At 34.8% G+C, this 19340-nt stretch overlaps 1 protein-coding gene across 1 annotated transcript in view; it reads right to left on the bottom strand.

Annotated features, from left to right (window-relative positions):
- The window catches only part of LOC148953804 (uncharacterized), a 149306-nt gene extending 135436 nt beyond the window's left edge, over positions 1–13870 (bottom strand). Inside the window, exons 1-2 of the mRNA XM_089085906.1 lie at positions 13381–13870; positions 9419–9724 (exon numbers count right to left, since the gene is read on the bottom strand). Of these exons, the coding sequence (XP_088942032.1) occupies positions 9419–9724; positions 13381–13827 (753 nt within the window). The 5' untranslated portion in view covers positions 13828–13870. The remainder of the gene's footprint in view (positions 1–9418; positions 9725–13380) is intronic.
- Between the last annotated feature and the right edge of the window lie 5470 nt (positions 13871–19340).

Genomic DNA, 19340 nt, shown 5'->3' with positions numbered 1-19340 from the left:
TGCCCTCCAATCACTTTCGACTATTAAAAAGGGCACTAGCCCTTTGAATTTCCAATCGAATGAGCCTGTTTTGAAGTTTGTACAACGACGCCTTCCATAAAAACCTTTTGTACCCCCTGGCCATAACTTAATACTCTTGCCCTGAGGGTGGTGGGGGAGGGTCCTCCTGAAAAATATATTTTCTATCTGGAAATCAACTACGCTGAACAAAATGGCTATCTAAAAATTTTGATTGGATGTGTTTGGGGGAATGATGGGGGTCGGGGGGCTAGTTGCCTTCATATCATTTTCGATTATTAAAAAGGACACTAGAACTCTCGATTACCAATCGAATGAGCCCCCTTTGAAGTTTCTACGACGACCCCTTCCATATGAAGTGCCTCTGAGGGAAAAAAATAATAATAATAATAAAAAATTGGGGCCGTATGTATTGCATGTATTGCAGAGGGGTTTTCCCTGAATCCAAACTCGGTATCAGAGGCAACGCTGTAGCGTTGCCTATAGTAAAGGCCATACGGCTCCAATGTGTTATTATTTATTTATTTTTTTCCCCAGAGGCACTTCATATGGAAGGGGTCGTCGTAGAAACTACAATGGGGGCTCATTTGATTGTACAACGAGTTTTATACGGACATTTTTAATAGACGCAAATGATCGTAAGGCCACTAGCCCCCCCCCCCACGTCCAGCCTTTCACCCAACACAATCGAACAACAATTGGCAACTGGTAATTTGTTCATCGTAGTTGATTTCCAGAAAGAAAATATACTCCCCCACAACCCTCAGGGCAAGGGTTTAAGTTATGCCCTGGGGGCATATAAGATTTTTATAGAAGGCGTTGTCATAGAAACTTCAAAAAGGCTCATTCGATTGGTAATTCAAAGGGATAGTGCCCTTTTTAATAGTCAAAAGTGATTGGAGGGCAACTAGCCCCCCCCCACGCCCATCATTCCCCCAAACACATCCCATCAAAACTTTGAGATAGCCATTTTTGTTCAGCGTAGTTGAGTTCCAGAGTGAAAATATATTTTTGAGGAGGACACTCCCCCACAACCCTCAGGGCAAGGGTTTTAAGTTATGCACTGGGGGCATATAAGGTTTTTATAGAAGGAGTTGTCGTAGAAACTTCAAAACAGGCTCACTCGATTGGAAATTAAAAGACTAGTGCCCTTTTTAATAGTCAAAAGTGATTGGAGGGCAACTAGCCCCCCCCCACGCCCATCATTTCCCCAAACACATCCAATCAAACTTTTGAGATAGCCATTTTGTTCAGTATAGTTGATTTCCAGATAGAAAAATATGTTTTTGAGGAGGACACTCCCCCACAACCCTCAGGGCAAGAGTTTTAAGCTATGCCCTGGGAGCATATAAGGTTTTTATAGAAGGCGTTGTCGTAGAAACTTCAAAATAGGCTTATTCGATTGGAAATTAAAGAGATAGTGCCCTTTTTAATAGTCGAAAGTGATTGGAGTGTAACTAGCCCCCCGCCTCCTCGAACCCCACGCCCCTAATTTCCCCAAACACATCCAATCAAAATTTTGAGATAGCCATTTTGTTCAGCGTAGTTGATTTCCAGATAGAAATATATTTTTGAGGAGGACAATCCCCCACAACCCTCAGGGCAAGGGTTTTAAGTTGTGTCCTGGGGACATATAAGGTTTTTATAGAAGGCGGTGTCGTAGAAAATTCAAAACAGGCTCATTCGATTAGAAATTAAAGGGCTAGTGCCCTTTTTAATAGGCGAAACTGATTGGAGGGCACCTAGCCCCCCCCCTCCACGCCCATCATTTCCCCAATCACATCCAATCAAAATTGTGAGGTAGCCAGTTTGTTCAGCGGAGTTGATTTCCAGATAGAAAATATATTTTTGAGGTGGACACTCCCCCACAACCCTCAGGGCAAGGGTTTTAAGTTATGCCCTGGGGGCATATAAGGTTTTTATAAAGGCGTTGTCGTAGAAACTTCATAACAGGCTCATTTGATTGGAAATTAAAGGGCTAGTGCCCTTATTAATAGTCGAAATTGATTGGAGTGCAACTAGCCCCCCCCCCACGCCCATCCTGTCCCCAAACACATCCAATCAAAATTTTGAGATAGCCATTTTGTTCAGCGTAGATAATTTCGGAGACCACACTGCCTTTCCATGACGATAAAATAAAAGTTCAAAATAGGGATAAAATTCTTTTTAATAGACAGTGTATAATAAATTTCACATAAAATACCAGATATTTCGGTCACATATACAGCGACCATCATCAATAGTAAAACTGTGTTTTACTACTGATGACGGTCACTATATATGTGACCGAAATATCTGGTATTTTCTGTGAAATTTATTATACACTGTCTAATAAAAAGGATTTTATCCCTATTTTGAACTTTTATTTTATCGTTCAGCGTAGATGATTTCCAGATAAAAAATATGTTTTTGAGGAGGACACTCCTTCAGAACCTTCAGGGCGAGGGTTTTAAGATATGCCCTGAGGGTATATAAGGTTTTTTATAGAAGGCGATGTCGTAGAAACTTCAAAAAACGCTCATTCGATTGGAAATTCAAATGCATAGTGCCCTTTTTAATAGTCGAAAGTGATTGGAGGGCAACTAGCCCCCCCCCCATGCCCATCGTTCCCCCAAACACATTCAATCAAAATTTTGAGATAGCCATTTTCTTCAGCGTAGTTAATTTTCACATAGAAAATATATTTTTGAGGAGGACACTCCCCCACAACCATCAGGGCAAGGGTTCTAAGTTATGCCCTGGGGGCATATAAGGTTTTTATAAAAGGAGTTGTCGTAGAAACTTCAAAAAAGGCTTATTCTATTGGAAATTTCGAGGTCTAGTGCCCTTTGTAATAGTCAAAAGTGATTTGAGGGCAACTAACCACCCTCTCACGACCACCTTTTCCCCAAACACATCCAATCAAAATTTTGAGATAGCCATTTTGTTCAGAGTAGTTGATATTGTGAGAGAAAATATATTTTTGAGGAGGATACTCCCCCAATGCCCTCAGGGCAAGGGTTATAAGTTTTGCCCTGGGGGCATATATGTTTATTATAGAAGGAGTTGTCTTAGAGACTTAAAAAAAAACTAATTCGATTGGAAATTCCAAGGGCTACTTCCCTTTCTAATAGTCGAAAGTGGTTTGAGGTCAACTAGCCCCCTTCTTCTACCCATCTTTTCTCCAAATATATCCGTTCACAATCTTAAGACAGCCATTTTATTAAACGTCGTTTTAACTTCTTGAAATTATGTATTTGAGGATTACAACTCCCCCAAAGCCCTCAGGGCAAGGGTTGTAATTTAAGGATTCTTCGAATCCTTCATATTATTTCTTATGGAAGGGATGCTCGTATAAGCTTTAGAGAGGGCTCATTTGATTGAATATTGAAAGTTCTTGTTCACTTTTAAGAATCAAAAGAGATTGAAGGGCAACTAGCCCCTCTCCCTCCTCCACGCCCTAAATGCATCAGATAAAAATTTTGAGATAGACATTTTGTTAAAATAATTCAGAGTTCTGATAACAAAAAACTCCGCTGTCGACACAGCCCACCCGGGCCCAGGGGTAGCCGTTGTAAGTTATGCCCTGGGGCATAACTTATTAAGGGGGGTTTATAACTTATGGGAAGTGGTTTTGTATGGGAAGAACACATAGGAAATCTGTTATAATTATCCAATTATAAGGTTAAAATACATACTCTGTGATAGATGCAAAATTGCTTTGGCAAACAAATTCCTATTTAGGTCAATTCCAAACAGTCGTGATCCCTTTTTGTGTAAGCAAGTGAAACTGTGTAAACCCCCTGATTGGAGATATTTTTACAATCCATTCATTGTTATCAATAGCTGTCCACAAGTTGTGCAAGCTGCCTATTGTTCATATATAAGGTTTTTATCAAAGAGGTAATCTTATAGACTTTGAAAAAAGCCTCATTTGATTTAAATTGTAAGTTCTAGATCCGTTTTTTAAAGTCAAGAATAATCGGAAAGTAAGCACCCCCCGTGCCATAAAAACTTGAAACTCTTTGCAATAAAAAACGAACCAATATTAATTTAAAAAAAACTTTCCTAAAAATAAGTTTTTCAAAGAAAAGTAAAGGCCATTTTAAACTTAAGCTCAGGAGATACAAATACCTGTTAAAATTCAAACTAAAAACGACCAGAAATTACCATCAAAGAATAAATGAAACCCAAAACGAACAGAAATTAAATAAACAATCATAGCAAAAAGCAAACAGCAAGTAATAACATAAATCAATAAATAGATCTTAAAGCGAGTAATGCTTGGATTGAATATGAAAATCAAGCTTAAAACGAAAAAAAATATTTTGGTATTAAAGTATAAATGAAATTTAAAACGAACAGTAATTAAATAAACAATCAATGCGAACAAACATACAATATATTTCAATGTAAATGAATAAATACACCTTAAAACGAGTGAAACTTAAATTGAATATGCAAATCAAGTTTGAATCGAATAGAAATAACTACAAACAAGAGTTTGGGTATCGTCTCACTGCAGAAGCCTAAACCCTACTGCGTCATTGGCGCTTTACTGAAAACGAATTATATTACAAACGTTTTCTTTTGTACTTAATATTGAAAATAAATATTATTACAGTAAAATTTTGAACTGATGAGCTTTTAGCAATTAATATCATTATGCATCAAATATTCAGTTTAATTTATTTGTTCTTTTCAAGATTAGTCAAGACAAATATAGTTTCACTACAAACAAAATTTGGATACTGCCCCCTTCTTTAATTGTAATAATAAAGCCTTCTGCATCATTGGTGCTTCACTGAAAACGAATTACTCGTATATTACAAATTTATTATTTTCCAGTTCTTACAGCATTGAAAATGAAAATAAAAATTACAGTGAAAAAAAAATCTTGAACTGATGGATCTTTCAACAATTAATATCATTTTATATCTAATATTCAATTTGATTTTGTTTATACTTTCCACGACTGTTCAAGACTCATATAGTTTTGCCATTTTTTTTAACTCTGCCATTTTTTGTAACTAATCGTGTTAGTTTGTTATGAAAACATTCTATGGCTTCTAGGCATTTCTATTTGAGCGGAAAACTACACCTCAAACTTTGTGGAACATGCATTTTCTTGCATGAAACACCAAAATATAAGTTTCGGAGTGTTCCACCACTCGCAAGCAAGTGCCATTGGTATTTTTGAATCCGCATGGTCAATTTAGGGGGTAGAGGGTAGGCTAATTCTCGCAGCAGCCCCATTCCGTCTTGGTATGGTTCACATTTTCAACACCTGGCGTCCGGACTATCATATAATCTACCAAGCATACAACTACCCCAAATCAGTATCAATAAAAAAATGAAACCAAAAACGAATATAAATTAAAATAAATATTAGAGTCAAACTGAAAACGAGCATAAATTAATGTGAGTATGGTTCAAAACCCCTATGCTTTCTAAAAGACAGACTATAATTTGACAGAAAAAAATTCAAATGAATTTACTGAAAAAAATGTGTATTGTCAATTTAATATACATATGCTGATATTCATTCCTTAAAATCTTAATTAATTTTTGATTTCTTGAAGTTACAAAAGTGAAAATATTTCAAAGAAATGTTTTCAGTAAAGCGCCAATGACGCAGTAGGTTTTAGGCTTCTGCAGCGAGACGATACCCAAACTCTTGTTTGTAGTTATTTTTATTCGATTCAAACTTGATTTGCATATTCAATTTAAGTTTCACGTTTTAAGATTTATTTGTTCATTTACATTAATATATATTGTATGTTTGTTCGCATTGATTGTTTATTTAATTTCTGTTTGTTTTAAGTTTCATTTATACTTTAATACAAAATATTTGTTTTCGTTTTAAGCTTGATTTTCATATTCAATCTAAGCATTGCCGGCTTTAAGATCTATTTATTCATTTATATTATTACTTGTTGTATGTTTTTTGCTATGATTGTTTATTTAATTTCCGTTCGTTTTGGGTTTCATTTATTCTTTAATAGTAATTTCTGGTCGTTTTAAGTTTGAATTTTAACAGGTATTTGTATCTCCTGAGCTTAAGTTTAAAATGGCCTTTACTTTTCTTTCAAAAACTTATTTTTCGGAAAGTTCTTTTTAATTAATCACTAAGAAAACCGTAAGTAGTAAGATAGTTATAAAGTCTTCGATGCAGCACTTTTTCATACAGCTTAGCAAATAGGGGCAATATTGAAATCGGCCTCCAATTAAACGGATCTGTCTTGCTTCTGGATCAAACTACATTTTTCGTAAGGCTTATTGCTTGACAGAGGAGTATTCGAAACTACCCCTAGACAATTCATTTGAAAAACATTCAGCACATCTTCCTCAACCTTTAGACGTGTCGACAGGATTTCCTGACCTTACTTAGAAGTTTTTTTTTTATCTTCTTTTGGAATATTATATCTGAGTCTAGTTCCCAAATAATTTAATTGCTGATTATAGTTATGAATTAGTTGACTAGAATTCATTGAATAGCTTCCAACTAATTGATTGGAGTTGAAAAAGCTTAGAGACGGGCAATAAAGATGATTTTATATTTGATTTCGCAGACGACGTGCTAATCTAACTAATGTATTCAAGGTCACCAAGAATTGTGATATTTTTTTGTTGATAATTCGATAATTTTGATGAGGGTCTTTATTCATTTTTTGTCACTTTAACATTTAATTTGCCAGCACACTTTTAGACTTGATGCTGAAAAATCTAAGAGAAACAGTTAAGAGACATTCACTTGGTTGGTTGTTGAAGCCTTACCGTCATTGGTTGTTGAAGCGGCTAGTATTGATTTATTTAAGCACTGTCGAATGAGTACTCAGTTTTATTTAGATCAATTTAATTGTTTAAAGTGCTGTTTTAACCTAACCATTACTAATTGTGCTAAATTAGTTTCTATTTCTAATATCAATTATGTAGTGCTATTATGTTTTTTTAAGAATTATATGTTAATTCGTATTTTGTAGCGACAAGCGACTAGTTTACCCTAAATACATACATTGATCCTGCGGTAGCATGGTGGACTGATTTTCTGCTTAGTAATACGGGACCTAGGAGTCGATCCCCTATCGATCCCTGACGCAAGGTTGGGCTTCCTACCTTTCCCTATATAAAAAAAACTCCCAGTAACTGAAACGTTAATTCAACACCCTATGTGCCATCATGTGCTCAAGGGGATATTAATTCTTCTATAATGTTATATGAAGAAAATTATACGTGAAAAGACAATCTCCGTTTTTCGATTTCATTTAAAATTCCGCACATGATCTTCATGGCTTAACTTCATGGTTCATGGCTTGATCTTTATGGTTCAACTCGTTAGTGTTGATTCATTTACGTTCTGTCTAATAAGTACTCATTTTTTTGTATTAAACAAATGGTTTATGAAACTGTGAATAGTCATTAGTGTTAGTCATAATGCCAGGTAGAAATAAGGTGTTTTTACCGAGGGATTGTAATGCTCAGATTGGTAGAAATAGAGACAGTTAGTGTTCTAGTCTAGGTAAATTTGTTGGTAGATGGAAAAAAGAAATGGTTACAGAATGCTATAATTTTGTAGGTATAACAATCTAGTAAAAACCAGTACGGTATTGGGTCATAAAATGGCCCATTAGTTAACATGGTACTTAAATGATAGTAAGGCCTTACTTATAGTCAGTATAGGTATAAATGGTAGTAATAACCTTACTGATTATTGTAAGTCGAAGACTGGCAGGATAGATACAAGACACTAGGAGAGCTTTTATTGATGTTAACAGTAAAGATCACCATCTAGTACTGAAATTTGGGAGGGGTGAACTACCTTCCAGGAAGTTATGGCGGTGGTAGACTCCAGGACTGGAATTTGAGAGGGAATTTCGAGGAATAGTTAAATATGAGATTATAGATTTTAGAATTTCACAATACAGAAGATGGATGGAACAGATTTAGGAAAACACTTTGCAAAGTAGCAGAAGGTGTAGCCAGGAACATTAGCAAAAATCCTTTAAGTTTGACAGAAAAGATAACGGGTAAGTGCAAAACAGTTCTTTCAATGATATATGAAAACAAGCGGAAAGTGCAAAATGGAGGTGGTATTAAGGCAGATGTGAAATGGAGCCCATGATTAATTTCTCGAAGATCTTGAAGACACAGTCAGACGGCATAATAGTGAGGTATTGTCTTGGCATGTTCTAAAATTGAGAGGCTGTAGTATGTCCAGACTTGCCCTAGTCAAAGTGATAAGGCCAAGTGATGATGCCAAGTCTAGTGATAAGGAAAGTGTTAAAGAGAGAATGGCAAAAAATTTTAGAATGTGTTGAATCGTGATAAAGCTGTAGGAAATGACACACGGAGAGGAATGGAAAAAATAAGACAATTTTTAAGCGAAGGAAGATCGATTTTGCAACATGGAGTTAGAAACAGTACTAAAAATATTAAAAATAATAAGGCATCAGGTGCTGATAGTGTGATAGTGAGTTTCTGAAATATAGTGGCTATGAAGTTAGAGATAAATTACTGAGCATTATGAATAATCTTTTTGAAAAGGGGAAAAGAAAAACTCCTAGACTTCGAGTGATTTCAGTTTGGGTGATTTCAGTGCTCCAGGTGTTACAAAAATGATGTTAGAAAAATGTTAGAAAAATTAATGTTAGAAAAATGATGTTAGAAAAATGTTAGAAAAATAAATTTTAGAAAAATAAACGAATTTTTAAACGTTTCGAGAGTTATTGAGAGTGCAAGAATAGGTTTATAAATTAACTTTAAGAAAGCCAAGTCACTTAGACTAGGAATAAATAAAGGTGACGAGGTCAATTTTGGGTAACGAGAAGACCAATCATGTAAGCTTTACTTACAAGGGTAGTAGTATTAGTAAATGCATTGAAGATTTAACAAGTATAATAGCGAAGGCCCATTATGTTCTTTCAAAGCTGAAAGAAGTTTGAAAGAGTAGGAAGAAAAACATGTTAGCCAAAATGAATATATTGGAATCCATGGTAATCACAGTTGTCAGGTATGGTTCTGGAATGTTGGTTCTTCGAAACACAGAGAATGCTTTTAAATATTTTCCAGAGGAATTGCCTAAGAACAGTTTTATACTCATTTGAATGTATAAGTATGTATAAATATGACGGCGCTAGACCCTCAAGGTCCAAACTGGCGGTGTTCATCTTCGTTTCGCAAACATTCAGCCAGGAAGTGCAATGGGGGGGTTGCCGGCCAGCTCTCCTGTGCTTTGGCACACCCTTCCTGCTTACCTCCCCCAGATTTCTCAAGGTACCCATCCCCCCTCCAGTTAATTGTACTTTTGTGCCATTTTGTATTTTTTAAGTATTAGATAGGCTATGTCTTGTATTCTGCAATAACTAGCAATTTGCTTTAAGCTCAAAGTATAAATCAATAAACAAGATATTAAGAAACTCACCTTTTCAATTTCATCTAATATATCGCACACAATCTTCATGGCTCGACTCTGGTGCATCAAACAAGACTGACAATAAACAGAAAGACAACCATTACATTGAGGTATGGGCCCAGAAAGGTCACTCGGCGGCAAGTCAATTCTTTCGTACTTGAAATTCAAGAGCTTTTCAATAATTGGGCTGACTTTCTTCCTTTCGCTTAATAGATATTCATGTTGCTCTAATACAGTTCTTCCGTTATGCCGTGCCTGTAGCTCAAGCCAAAGATTGTCCTTGATATTTGGATATATGCATTCTTCCTGGCTAATCTAAAAATTTGGATTAAATTAATATATATGTATATATATATGTATATATCATATATATATATATATATATATATATATATATATATATATATATATATATATATATATATATATATATATATATATATATATATATATATATTTATATGACTTTTAGGGAGTGTTTCCCCTTTTTTTCGAAAATCAGGCAAATTCTCAAAATTTGCAAAAATCAGGCAAAATCTGATTCTTTTGATGTATCTGTTGGGGTTCCACCCCTGTTTCTTTTCTTTCAGAGGCAACGCTGTAGCGTTGCCTATAGTAAAGGCCGTACGGCTCCAATTTTTTATTATTATTATTATTATTTTTTCCCAGAGGCACTTCATATGGAAGGGGTCGGCGTAGGCTCATTCGATTGGAAATCGAGAGTTCTAATGTCCTTTTCAATAGTCGAAAATGATTGGAAGGCAACTAGCCCCCCCCCCCGCCCATCATTCCCCCAAACACATTCAATAAAAATTTTAAGATAGCCATTTTGTTCAGCGTAGTAGATTTCCACATAGAAAATACATTTTTGAGGAGGACACTCCCCCACAACCCTCAGGGCAAGGGTTTTAAGTTATGCACTGGGGGCATATAAGGTTTTTATAGAAGGCGTTGTCGTAGAAACTTCAAAACAGGCTCATTCGATTGGAAATTAAAGGGCTAGTGCCCTTTTTAATAGTCGAAAGTGATTGGAGCACAACTAACCCCCCCCCCAGGCCCATCATTTCCCCAAACACATCCAATCAAAATTTTGAGATAGCCATTTTGTTCAGCGTATTTGATTTCCAAAAAGACAATACATTTTTGAGACGGACACTCCCCCACAACCCTCAGGGCATATAAGGTTTTTATAGAAGGCGTTGTCGTAGAAAATTCGTAACAGGCTCATTCGATTGGAAATTAAAGGGCTAATGCCCTTTTTAATAGTCGAAAGTGATTGGAGTGCAACTAGCCCCCCCCCCCCCGCCCATCATTTCCCCAAACACCTCCAATCAAAATTTTGAGATAGCCATTTTGTTCAGCGTAGTTAATTTCCAGATAGAAAATACGTTTTTGAGGAGGACACTCCTGCACGACCTTCAGGGCAAGGGTTTTAAGTTATGCCCTGGGGGCATATAAGGTTTTTATAGAAGGCGTTGTCGTAGAAACTTCAAAAAAGGCTCATTCGATTGGAAATTCAAAGGGATAGTAACCTTTTTAATCTTCGAAAGTGATTTGAGGGCAACTAGGCCCCCCCCCCCCGCCCATCATTCCCCCAAACACATCCAATTAAAATTTTGAGATAGCCATTTTGTTCAGCGTAGTTGATTTTCGGATAGAAAATATATTTTTGAGGAGGACAATCCCCCACAACCCTCCGGGCAAGGGCTTTAAGTTATGCCATGGGGGCATATAAGGTTTTTATAGAAGGCGTTGTCGTAGAAACTTCAAAAGAGGCTCATTCGATTAGAAATTCAAAGAGCTAGTGCCCTTTTTAATAGACGAAAGTGATTGGAGGGCAACTAGCCACCCTACGCCCATCATTCCCCCAAACACATCCAATCAAAATTTTGAGACAGCCATTTTGTTCAGCGTAGTTGATTTCTAGATAGAAAATGTTTTTGAGGGGGACAATCCCTCAAAACCCTCAGGGCAAGGGTTTTAAGTTATGCCCAGGGGGCATATAAAGTGTTTATAGAAGGCGTTGTCGTAGAAACTTCAAAAAAGGCTCATTCGATTGGAAATTCAAAGGGCTAGTGCCCTTTTTAATAGTCGAAAATGATTGGACGGCAACTATCCCCCCCCCCACGCCCATCATTCCCCCAAACACATCTTTGTGTCAGCAAGTGAAATGGTCTAAACCCCCTTATTGGAGCTATTTTTTCAATCCATTCATTGTTGTCAATCGCTGTCCACAAGTTATGCAAGCTGTCTTTTGTTCATATATAAGGTTTTTATCAAAGAGGTAATTGTATAGACTTTGAAAAAAGCCTCATTCGATTTGAATTGAAAGTTCTAGATCCGTTTTTTAAAGTCAAGAATAATCGGACAGTACGCATCCCCCCCCCATGCCATAAAAACTTGAGAGCTTTTACACTCGACAAGGAACAAAAATTAATTAAAAAAAACTTACCGAACAAAGGAGTTTTCAAAGAAAAGTAAAGGCCATTTAAAAGTTAATCTTAGCAAATACAAAGAGCTTTTAAAATACAAGCGACAAGCGACCAGAAATTACTATTAAAGAATAAATGTAACCCAAAAAGAACAGAAATTAAATAAACAATCATAGCAAAAAACATACAACAAGTAACAATATAAATGAATAAATAGATCTCAAAGCGAGTAATGCTTAGATTGAATATAAAAATCAAGCTTAAAAAGAAAAAAATATTTTGCTATTAAAGTATATGAAACTTAAAACGAACAGAAATTAAATAAACAATCAATGCGAACAATAATACAATATATATTAATGTAAATGAATAAATAAATCTTAAAACGAGTGAAACTTAAACTGAATATGCAAATCAAGTTTGAATCGAATAAAAATAACTACAAACAAGAGTTTGGGTATCCCCTCACTGCAAAAGTCTAAAACCTACTGCGTCATTGGCGCTTTCCTGAAAACGAATTATATTACAAATGTTTTCTTTTGTACTTAATATTGAACATAAATATTAAAATTACAGTAAAATTTTGAACTGATGAGCTTTCAGCAATTAATATCATTATACATCAAATATGCAGTTTAATTTATTAGTTCTTTTCAAGATTGGTCAAGACAAATATAGTTTCACTACAAACAAAATATGGATACTGCCCCCTTGACACAACTATGACACAACATATATTACATTTCATGGAGAAAGAGAGGATAGCCAGAGAACGAAAAGAGAAGGATGATAGAAAAGAAAGAGAGAGAGATAGAAAAGAAAGAGAGAAGGTTTTAGGCCACAAATTTAAAATTTTGTAGGTCTTTCACTCCAATCTAAAGAATAGGAACCCACCTAACCCTCTTTTTTACTTTTTACTAATTACTAATACCGTTTTACCGTTTACTAATACCGTTTTACCGTTAGGGAAACTCTTATCCGCTACATTAGCCTACTTGCACAGGCTCCTCATCCCCTTAGCAATTTTTCAGAAAGAAAATTACTCCAAAGCAAAGAGGCTAAAATACTATTTAAAACCTAATCCAGGTCCTTGTTTGGCAACAAGTTTAAACCCTTTATTTACTCTTTCACATTTTTTGAATCCCTAACCTTACACAACTACTCCGCACTCTAATGAAAACTGTAAAGATAGGCGTCTTTTCTGGCACGTAGAAAGTATTCAACGGGCACATAAAATTTGCAAGTATAGGCCAAAATAAATTACAGGCACTTGAATTTCAAATTGTTTAACCCCGACTGCTCTCAAAACCTTAAATTTCGCATCAGAATTTCGCAAGAAAATCTCACATCGTGGTTTTTAACGCTACTTAACGTCTTTCTTACGAAAACAATATAGCGAAGCGTCTTTTTCTGCTCGTGTAAATCTTCAAAGATACTCCATTTTCTCCTATTTCCGGAGCAAACCTTTCCCGATAAATCTAAAAAGTACCAAATTCAGAATGTTAAATGCTATGTTCATAAAAAATAAATAAAACTAACCTGTTGATTTTGGACCTTGGTTTCAGACCTATGTTCATTCCCCAACCTGATCAGCAACGAAAACACACTGAAAAACTTATTTCTATCATTTTTAGCACTGGCACGTCCTCCACCAGACTTAGGCTTCCCTCTAGGATCTCGTTGAAATAACTTGTCTATCATAACTAATGGCCCACACCTTGGTCGTATGTCGTCCATTCGACTATCTTCATCAGGTGTCTGCGTATGCAGACTCGGTGACCCAGAGTCCGCACGAAAATTGATTAAGTTCATATCAGATCTTGCTCTTCGAAAATTCCACATAGGTGCAGAGGAGGGAAAAGGAGTTGTCAAAGCAATACCTGCAATTAAAATTTGACACCACTCTATTTTACTAAACAGTGCTTGAAATTTAATATAAATAGAAAATAAATGAAATTTTGGACCCACAATCGCTTGTATAAACATGGACCCAATTGTGGGTCCAATTTTGGACCCACAATCGCCCACATACTAGACAGGTACTTTATTATTTAAATACGAATATATTTTCATATAGGAATACCATTCAGCCAAACTATTCAGCAACCTGCTAATAGATCCCTTATAACAAATTTGTTTGCATAATAAAACAATAAATCTTAAAACATCTCCACGTTATAAACTTTAATCAAGTCAATTTGGGTTTTGGAAATGATCGGCTTCATAGCATAGACCTTAATTTCGCTTCCTATCAAACAGTTCGTGGTAACGAACTGTCAATAGGGAGCAACTCGACTCAATAATAACCGTAACACTATTGTAAAGTATTTAATATCAATTCGAGAAGCTTTTCCGGGTATCTCATTTCTTAGTTATTTGGGCATTTATGTGTCAACGATAGCGGTCCAGGGGGGGGGGCTCTTGAGACTAAAGCTAGTCGTGGGAAAGGGATAGTTCCCAGGCCTGGAACTTCTGTTCCAGGAAAGTTATATTCTTGGTTCATTTCTAAAGGCAGTCCATCTTTCGCCTTCGTCGTAGCTAGTTGTTCTTGTGCTACCTTATTTTCTCTATATGTATTCTCGCGTTATTTAATAAAGACCATGTACCAACGTTTATTGTCTATCTTTGGAATTTATGTAAACCATCACATCTGCCAATTACAAAAGGGCATTGAAATAAAGAACTAAATAGAGGTTTACAGAGTGGTGACAGCAGAGGTTTACAGAGTGGTGACAGCAGAGGTTTACAGAGGGGATGAGGTTGATGCCTCACGGGATGGTTTTTTTGTTGCAGTGCGAGATGGTACTGATTCCTCGCAGGGCGGTTTGGCTACCCAGGAAAAGGGAGCTGGTTTTGAGGTCCCGTGGGATGGTTCTGATGCCTCACAGGATGTGTTTTTTTTTGTTGCACTGCGAGTTGGTACTGATGCCTCGCAGGGCGGTTTGGCTACCCAGGAAAAGGGAGCTGGTTTTGAGGTCCCGTGGGATGAAAAAAAAGCGGTTTGGCTACCCAGGAAAAGGGAGCTGGTTTTGAGGTCCCGTGGGATGAAAAAAAGGTGGAAAGGGGGCTGGTTTGAGGTCCAGTGGGATGAGGTTGATGCCTCACGGGATGGTTTTAATGCGTAGCGCTAATAGTTATGTAGAGATATCAACAGTAGTACTGCCATTTGTTGAACCACAAGTTAGTAGAGCAAAACCAAATAGGTCAAAACCGAGGCGTTCCATAGCAATAAAATCCCGAGGATTTTATTGGTGATAATATCTTGACGTCATTGCAGCATGGTAGGCCAATCAAACTGCAATGGTCTACATATCTATTCCATTATTTATAAGTTTATGCAATTTCACTTATTTGTCGCCAATATTTTCAGGATTAATTAGCCTTTCTCGGTCATTCCTTTTGCCCTAATCCGAAGTTTATACATAATCCCAACTGTCCTTGTCCTCATCAAATTCAGGGGTATGTGGAACAAGTCTATTTTAAAGTATACAAAGAAAAGTGAAGTGATAAAATATCCAGTTTCCGACTACTGTTGTTAGTGTGGTTCGTTTTTACTATGTAAGTTTTTACTTATGCAAGTATTGTGTAGTGTTTGTATTATGTAATTGTTTACTAGTTCATGCTGTAGAATGTTAGTAGACAATTACATAATACAAACACTACACAATACTTGCATAAGTAAAAACTTACATAGTATAAACGAACCACACTAACAACAGTAGTCGGAAACTGGATATTTTATCACTTCACTTTTCTTTGTATACTTTAAAATAGACTGAAACAGGGGTGGAACCCCAACAGATACATCAAAAGAATCAGATTTTGCCTGATTTTCGCAAATTTTGAGAATTTGCCTGATTTTCGAAAAAAAGGAAACACTCCCTAAAAAGTCATATAAATATATATATATATATATATATATATATATATATATATATATATATATATATATATATATATATATATATATATATATATATATATATATATATATATATATATATATATATATATATATATATATATATATATATATATATATATATATATATATATATATATATATATATATATATATATATATATATATATATATAACGGTATTAGTAATTAGTAAAAAGTAAAAAAAGAGGGTTAGATGGGTTCCTATTCTTTACATTGGAGTGAAAGACCTACAAAATTTTAAATTTGTGGCCTAAAACCTTCTCTCTTTCTTTTCTATCTCTCTCTTTCTTTTCTATCATCCTTCTCTTTTCGTTCTCTGGCTATCCTCTCTTTCTCCATGAAATGTAATATATGTTGTGTCATATGTATTTGAGTACTTTTTCGCGAGTCCCTGCTTGAAATTGAGCTTCTACTATCTTCTGCCACTCGACATACTATGATTCCGACTGTCGATATATCCACTTAATTCATTTTTTAATTTTATTCGTTCTATAATTACATTTTCTCATACCTGCAACTCCTCTAGTTTGTGCACTTCCTTTGAAGGGTGAGTTGGTTTTGTTTTAACCGTATTTTCATATAATGATTTTCTTCATGTATTATCGCCACTGTTTCTTTTGTCTGGGTTTCTCTATCTGGGAAAAATTCTTTCTGAATTTGCCTGTTTGCACCAGAGATCACTCTATTACTGATTTTGTTTTGAAGATTTCCCCTTCACACGTGTCAGAAATGTCTCTTTCACCTCCTGAGTGATATAAGGTTCTATCTGATCGTGTTTTCCTTAGAGTAATTCCAGCAGGAGTTGCATACAATTGTGTGTCTGAATTTGATTTTGGTGTTACCGCGGTAGATCTGCGGTAGATCTTTACCGCGCTCAGGAGATACAAATACCTGTTAAAATTCAAACTCAAAACGACCAGAAATTACTATTAAAGAATAAATGAAACCCAAAACGAACAGAAATTAAATAAACAATCATAGGAAAAAACATACCACAAGTAATAATATAAATGAATAATATAGATCTTAAAGCGAGTAAGGCTGAGATTCAATATTAAAATCAAGCTTAAAACGAAAAAGGATATTTTGCTATTAAAGTATAAATGAAACTTAAAACGAACAGAAATTAAATAAAAAATCAATGCGAACATACATACAATATATATTAATGTAAATGAACAAATAAATCTTAAAACAAGTGAAACTTAGATTGAATATGTAAATCAAGTTTGAATTGAATAAAAATGACTATAAACAAGAGTTTGGGTATCGCCTCACTGCAGAAGCCTAAAACCTACTGCGTCATTGACGCCTTACTGAAAACTATATGAGTCTTGAACAGTCTTGGAAAGTATAAACAAAATCAAATTGAATATTAGATATATAGTAATATTAATTGTTGAAAGATCCATCAGTTCAAGATTTTTTTTTACTGTAATTTTTATTTTCTTTTTCAATGCTGTAAGAACTGGAAAGAATAAATTTGTAATATACGAGTAATTCGTTTTCAGTGAAGCGCCAATGACGCAGAAGGCTTTAGTTTTTACAGTTAAAGAAGGGGGCAGTATCCAAATTTTGTTTGTAGTGAAACTATATTTGTCTTGACCAATCTTGGAAAGAACTGATAAATTAAACTGAATATTTGATGTATAATGATATTAATTGCTGAAAGCTCTTCAGTTCAAAATTTTACTGTAATTTTAGCATTTATTTTCAATATTAAGTACAAAAGAATACATTTGTAATATATTTCGTTTTCAGTAAGGCGACAATGACGCAGTAGGTTTTAGGCTTCTCCAGTGAGACGACACCCAACCTCTTGTTTTTAACTATTTTAATTTGATTAAAATTTGCGTTGCATATTCAATTTAAGTTTCAGTTGTTTTAAGATTTATTTATTCATTTACATTAATATATATTGTATTATTGTTCGCATTGATTGTTTATTTAATTTCTGTTCGTTTTAAGTTTCATATACTTTAATAGCAAAATATTTTTTTTCTTTTTAAGCTTGATTTTTATATTCAATCTAAGCATTACTCGCTTTGAGATCTATTCATTCATTTATATTATTACTTGTTGTATGTTTTTTCCTATGATTGTTTATTTAATTTCTGTTCGTTTTGGGTTTCATTTGTTATTTAACAGTAGTTTCTGGTCGTTTTTAGTTGGAATTTTTTAAGTTTTTTTAATATGCTAAGCTCAAGTTTAAAATTGCGTTTAGCCTACTTTTATTTAAAAAATTAATTTTTTGGAAAGTTTTTTTTTTAAATTCAATCTTGTTCTTTTCTTATTGCAAAAAGTTTCAAGTTTTTATGTCATGGGGGGGGGGTTGCTTACTGTCCGATTATTCTTGAATTTAAAAAACGGATATAGAACTTTAGTAGTATGCTAGAATGCACTCCGGCCAGTGATTGCGTAATATGCCTTACCACGGTCCAGTTACCTATTACTATGAACGGTACATGCCTTAGAAGACAGGTTTTCTAATGTGACACTCATTTTTTGAATGCACTCCGACCAGTGATTGCGTAATATGCCTTACCACGGGCCAGGCATCTATATATTTGAACCCTACGCCTAAGGCATAGATATGTATGTAAGTTTTCAACGAATTGGGGTTACCAGGGTCATTTGCAAAGAGGTACCATTTCTATAGAAGGTATAGTAATTTGAAAAATCATGTGGAATTTGCTTGAAGGTATATACTTTGCGTACGCGCCCGTACCAAACAGGTTTTTCTGGTAGGTAAAACAAGTCATTACACTCTTTACCAGGGAATGACTCAATTTCAAAAAGTTCAGTCTACTAGTCATTACACTCTTTGCCAAGAGGATTTGTGTAATTTCAAAGTTCAATGTCTTTTTTTAGTGGTAAATCAAAAACCGATATCTCCTTTTACTTGCCGATTATTTTTTGTATATATTTAGGTTTCATATTTGATTCTCCATCAGTTTTGAATAGTTTATATTCGAGATAGCATTACAGGCATTTTTTGTAAAAAGCATTTACATAGAAAAATGGATAATTCTAAGCAATTTTTGGTGAGTAAAAAATATTCTCATTATTATATTAAAAAGAAATTGTCTTGTATTAAATTGTTACAAAAGCTTCATTTTTATAAAGAAAAATTACCCTTTTTGTTAGGGTTTTTTTTTAAAATAATACACGCCCAGTCTGCAAAAAAAAAAAAAAAAAAAAAAAAAATTTTCTTTTCATTAGTTTAATTAATAAATTATTTACTAAAAATGTGTGGTTACCTCTTTTAAAAATGTGGTTAAGAATGCCTCACGGGGTAATTAAAGAATGGGGTGCTTACATCAGATACTTAATAGATTTGACTATTACAAGAGACATTGCTAGAGTCAAATATATTTGGTGTTGGTGATATTATGACCCTCCAAGTCCCCTGGGGAAAGGGCTGCATAGTGTATCGGTATCGGACGTATTATTTTTTTGGGCGTATTGCTATCGCAGGTATCTATACAGATTTTTAGTAGCTCGTATAAAAGATATTACTCATATCTACGTTCTTCCTATAAATTCAACCATCA

The sequence above is a fragment of the Artemia sp. Qi Xiang Cuo genome, chromosome 3, assembly GCF_049724085.1.
Source record: "Artemia sp. Qi Xiang Cuo chromosome 3, ASM4972408v1, whole genome shotgun sequence".
NCBI classification, from domain to species: Eukaryota; Metazoa; Arthropoda; class Branchiopoda; order Anostraca; family Artemiidae; genus Artemia; species Artemia sp. Qi Xiang Cuo.
This window is presented reverse-complemented; position numbering and strand designations above follow the sequence as displayed.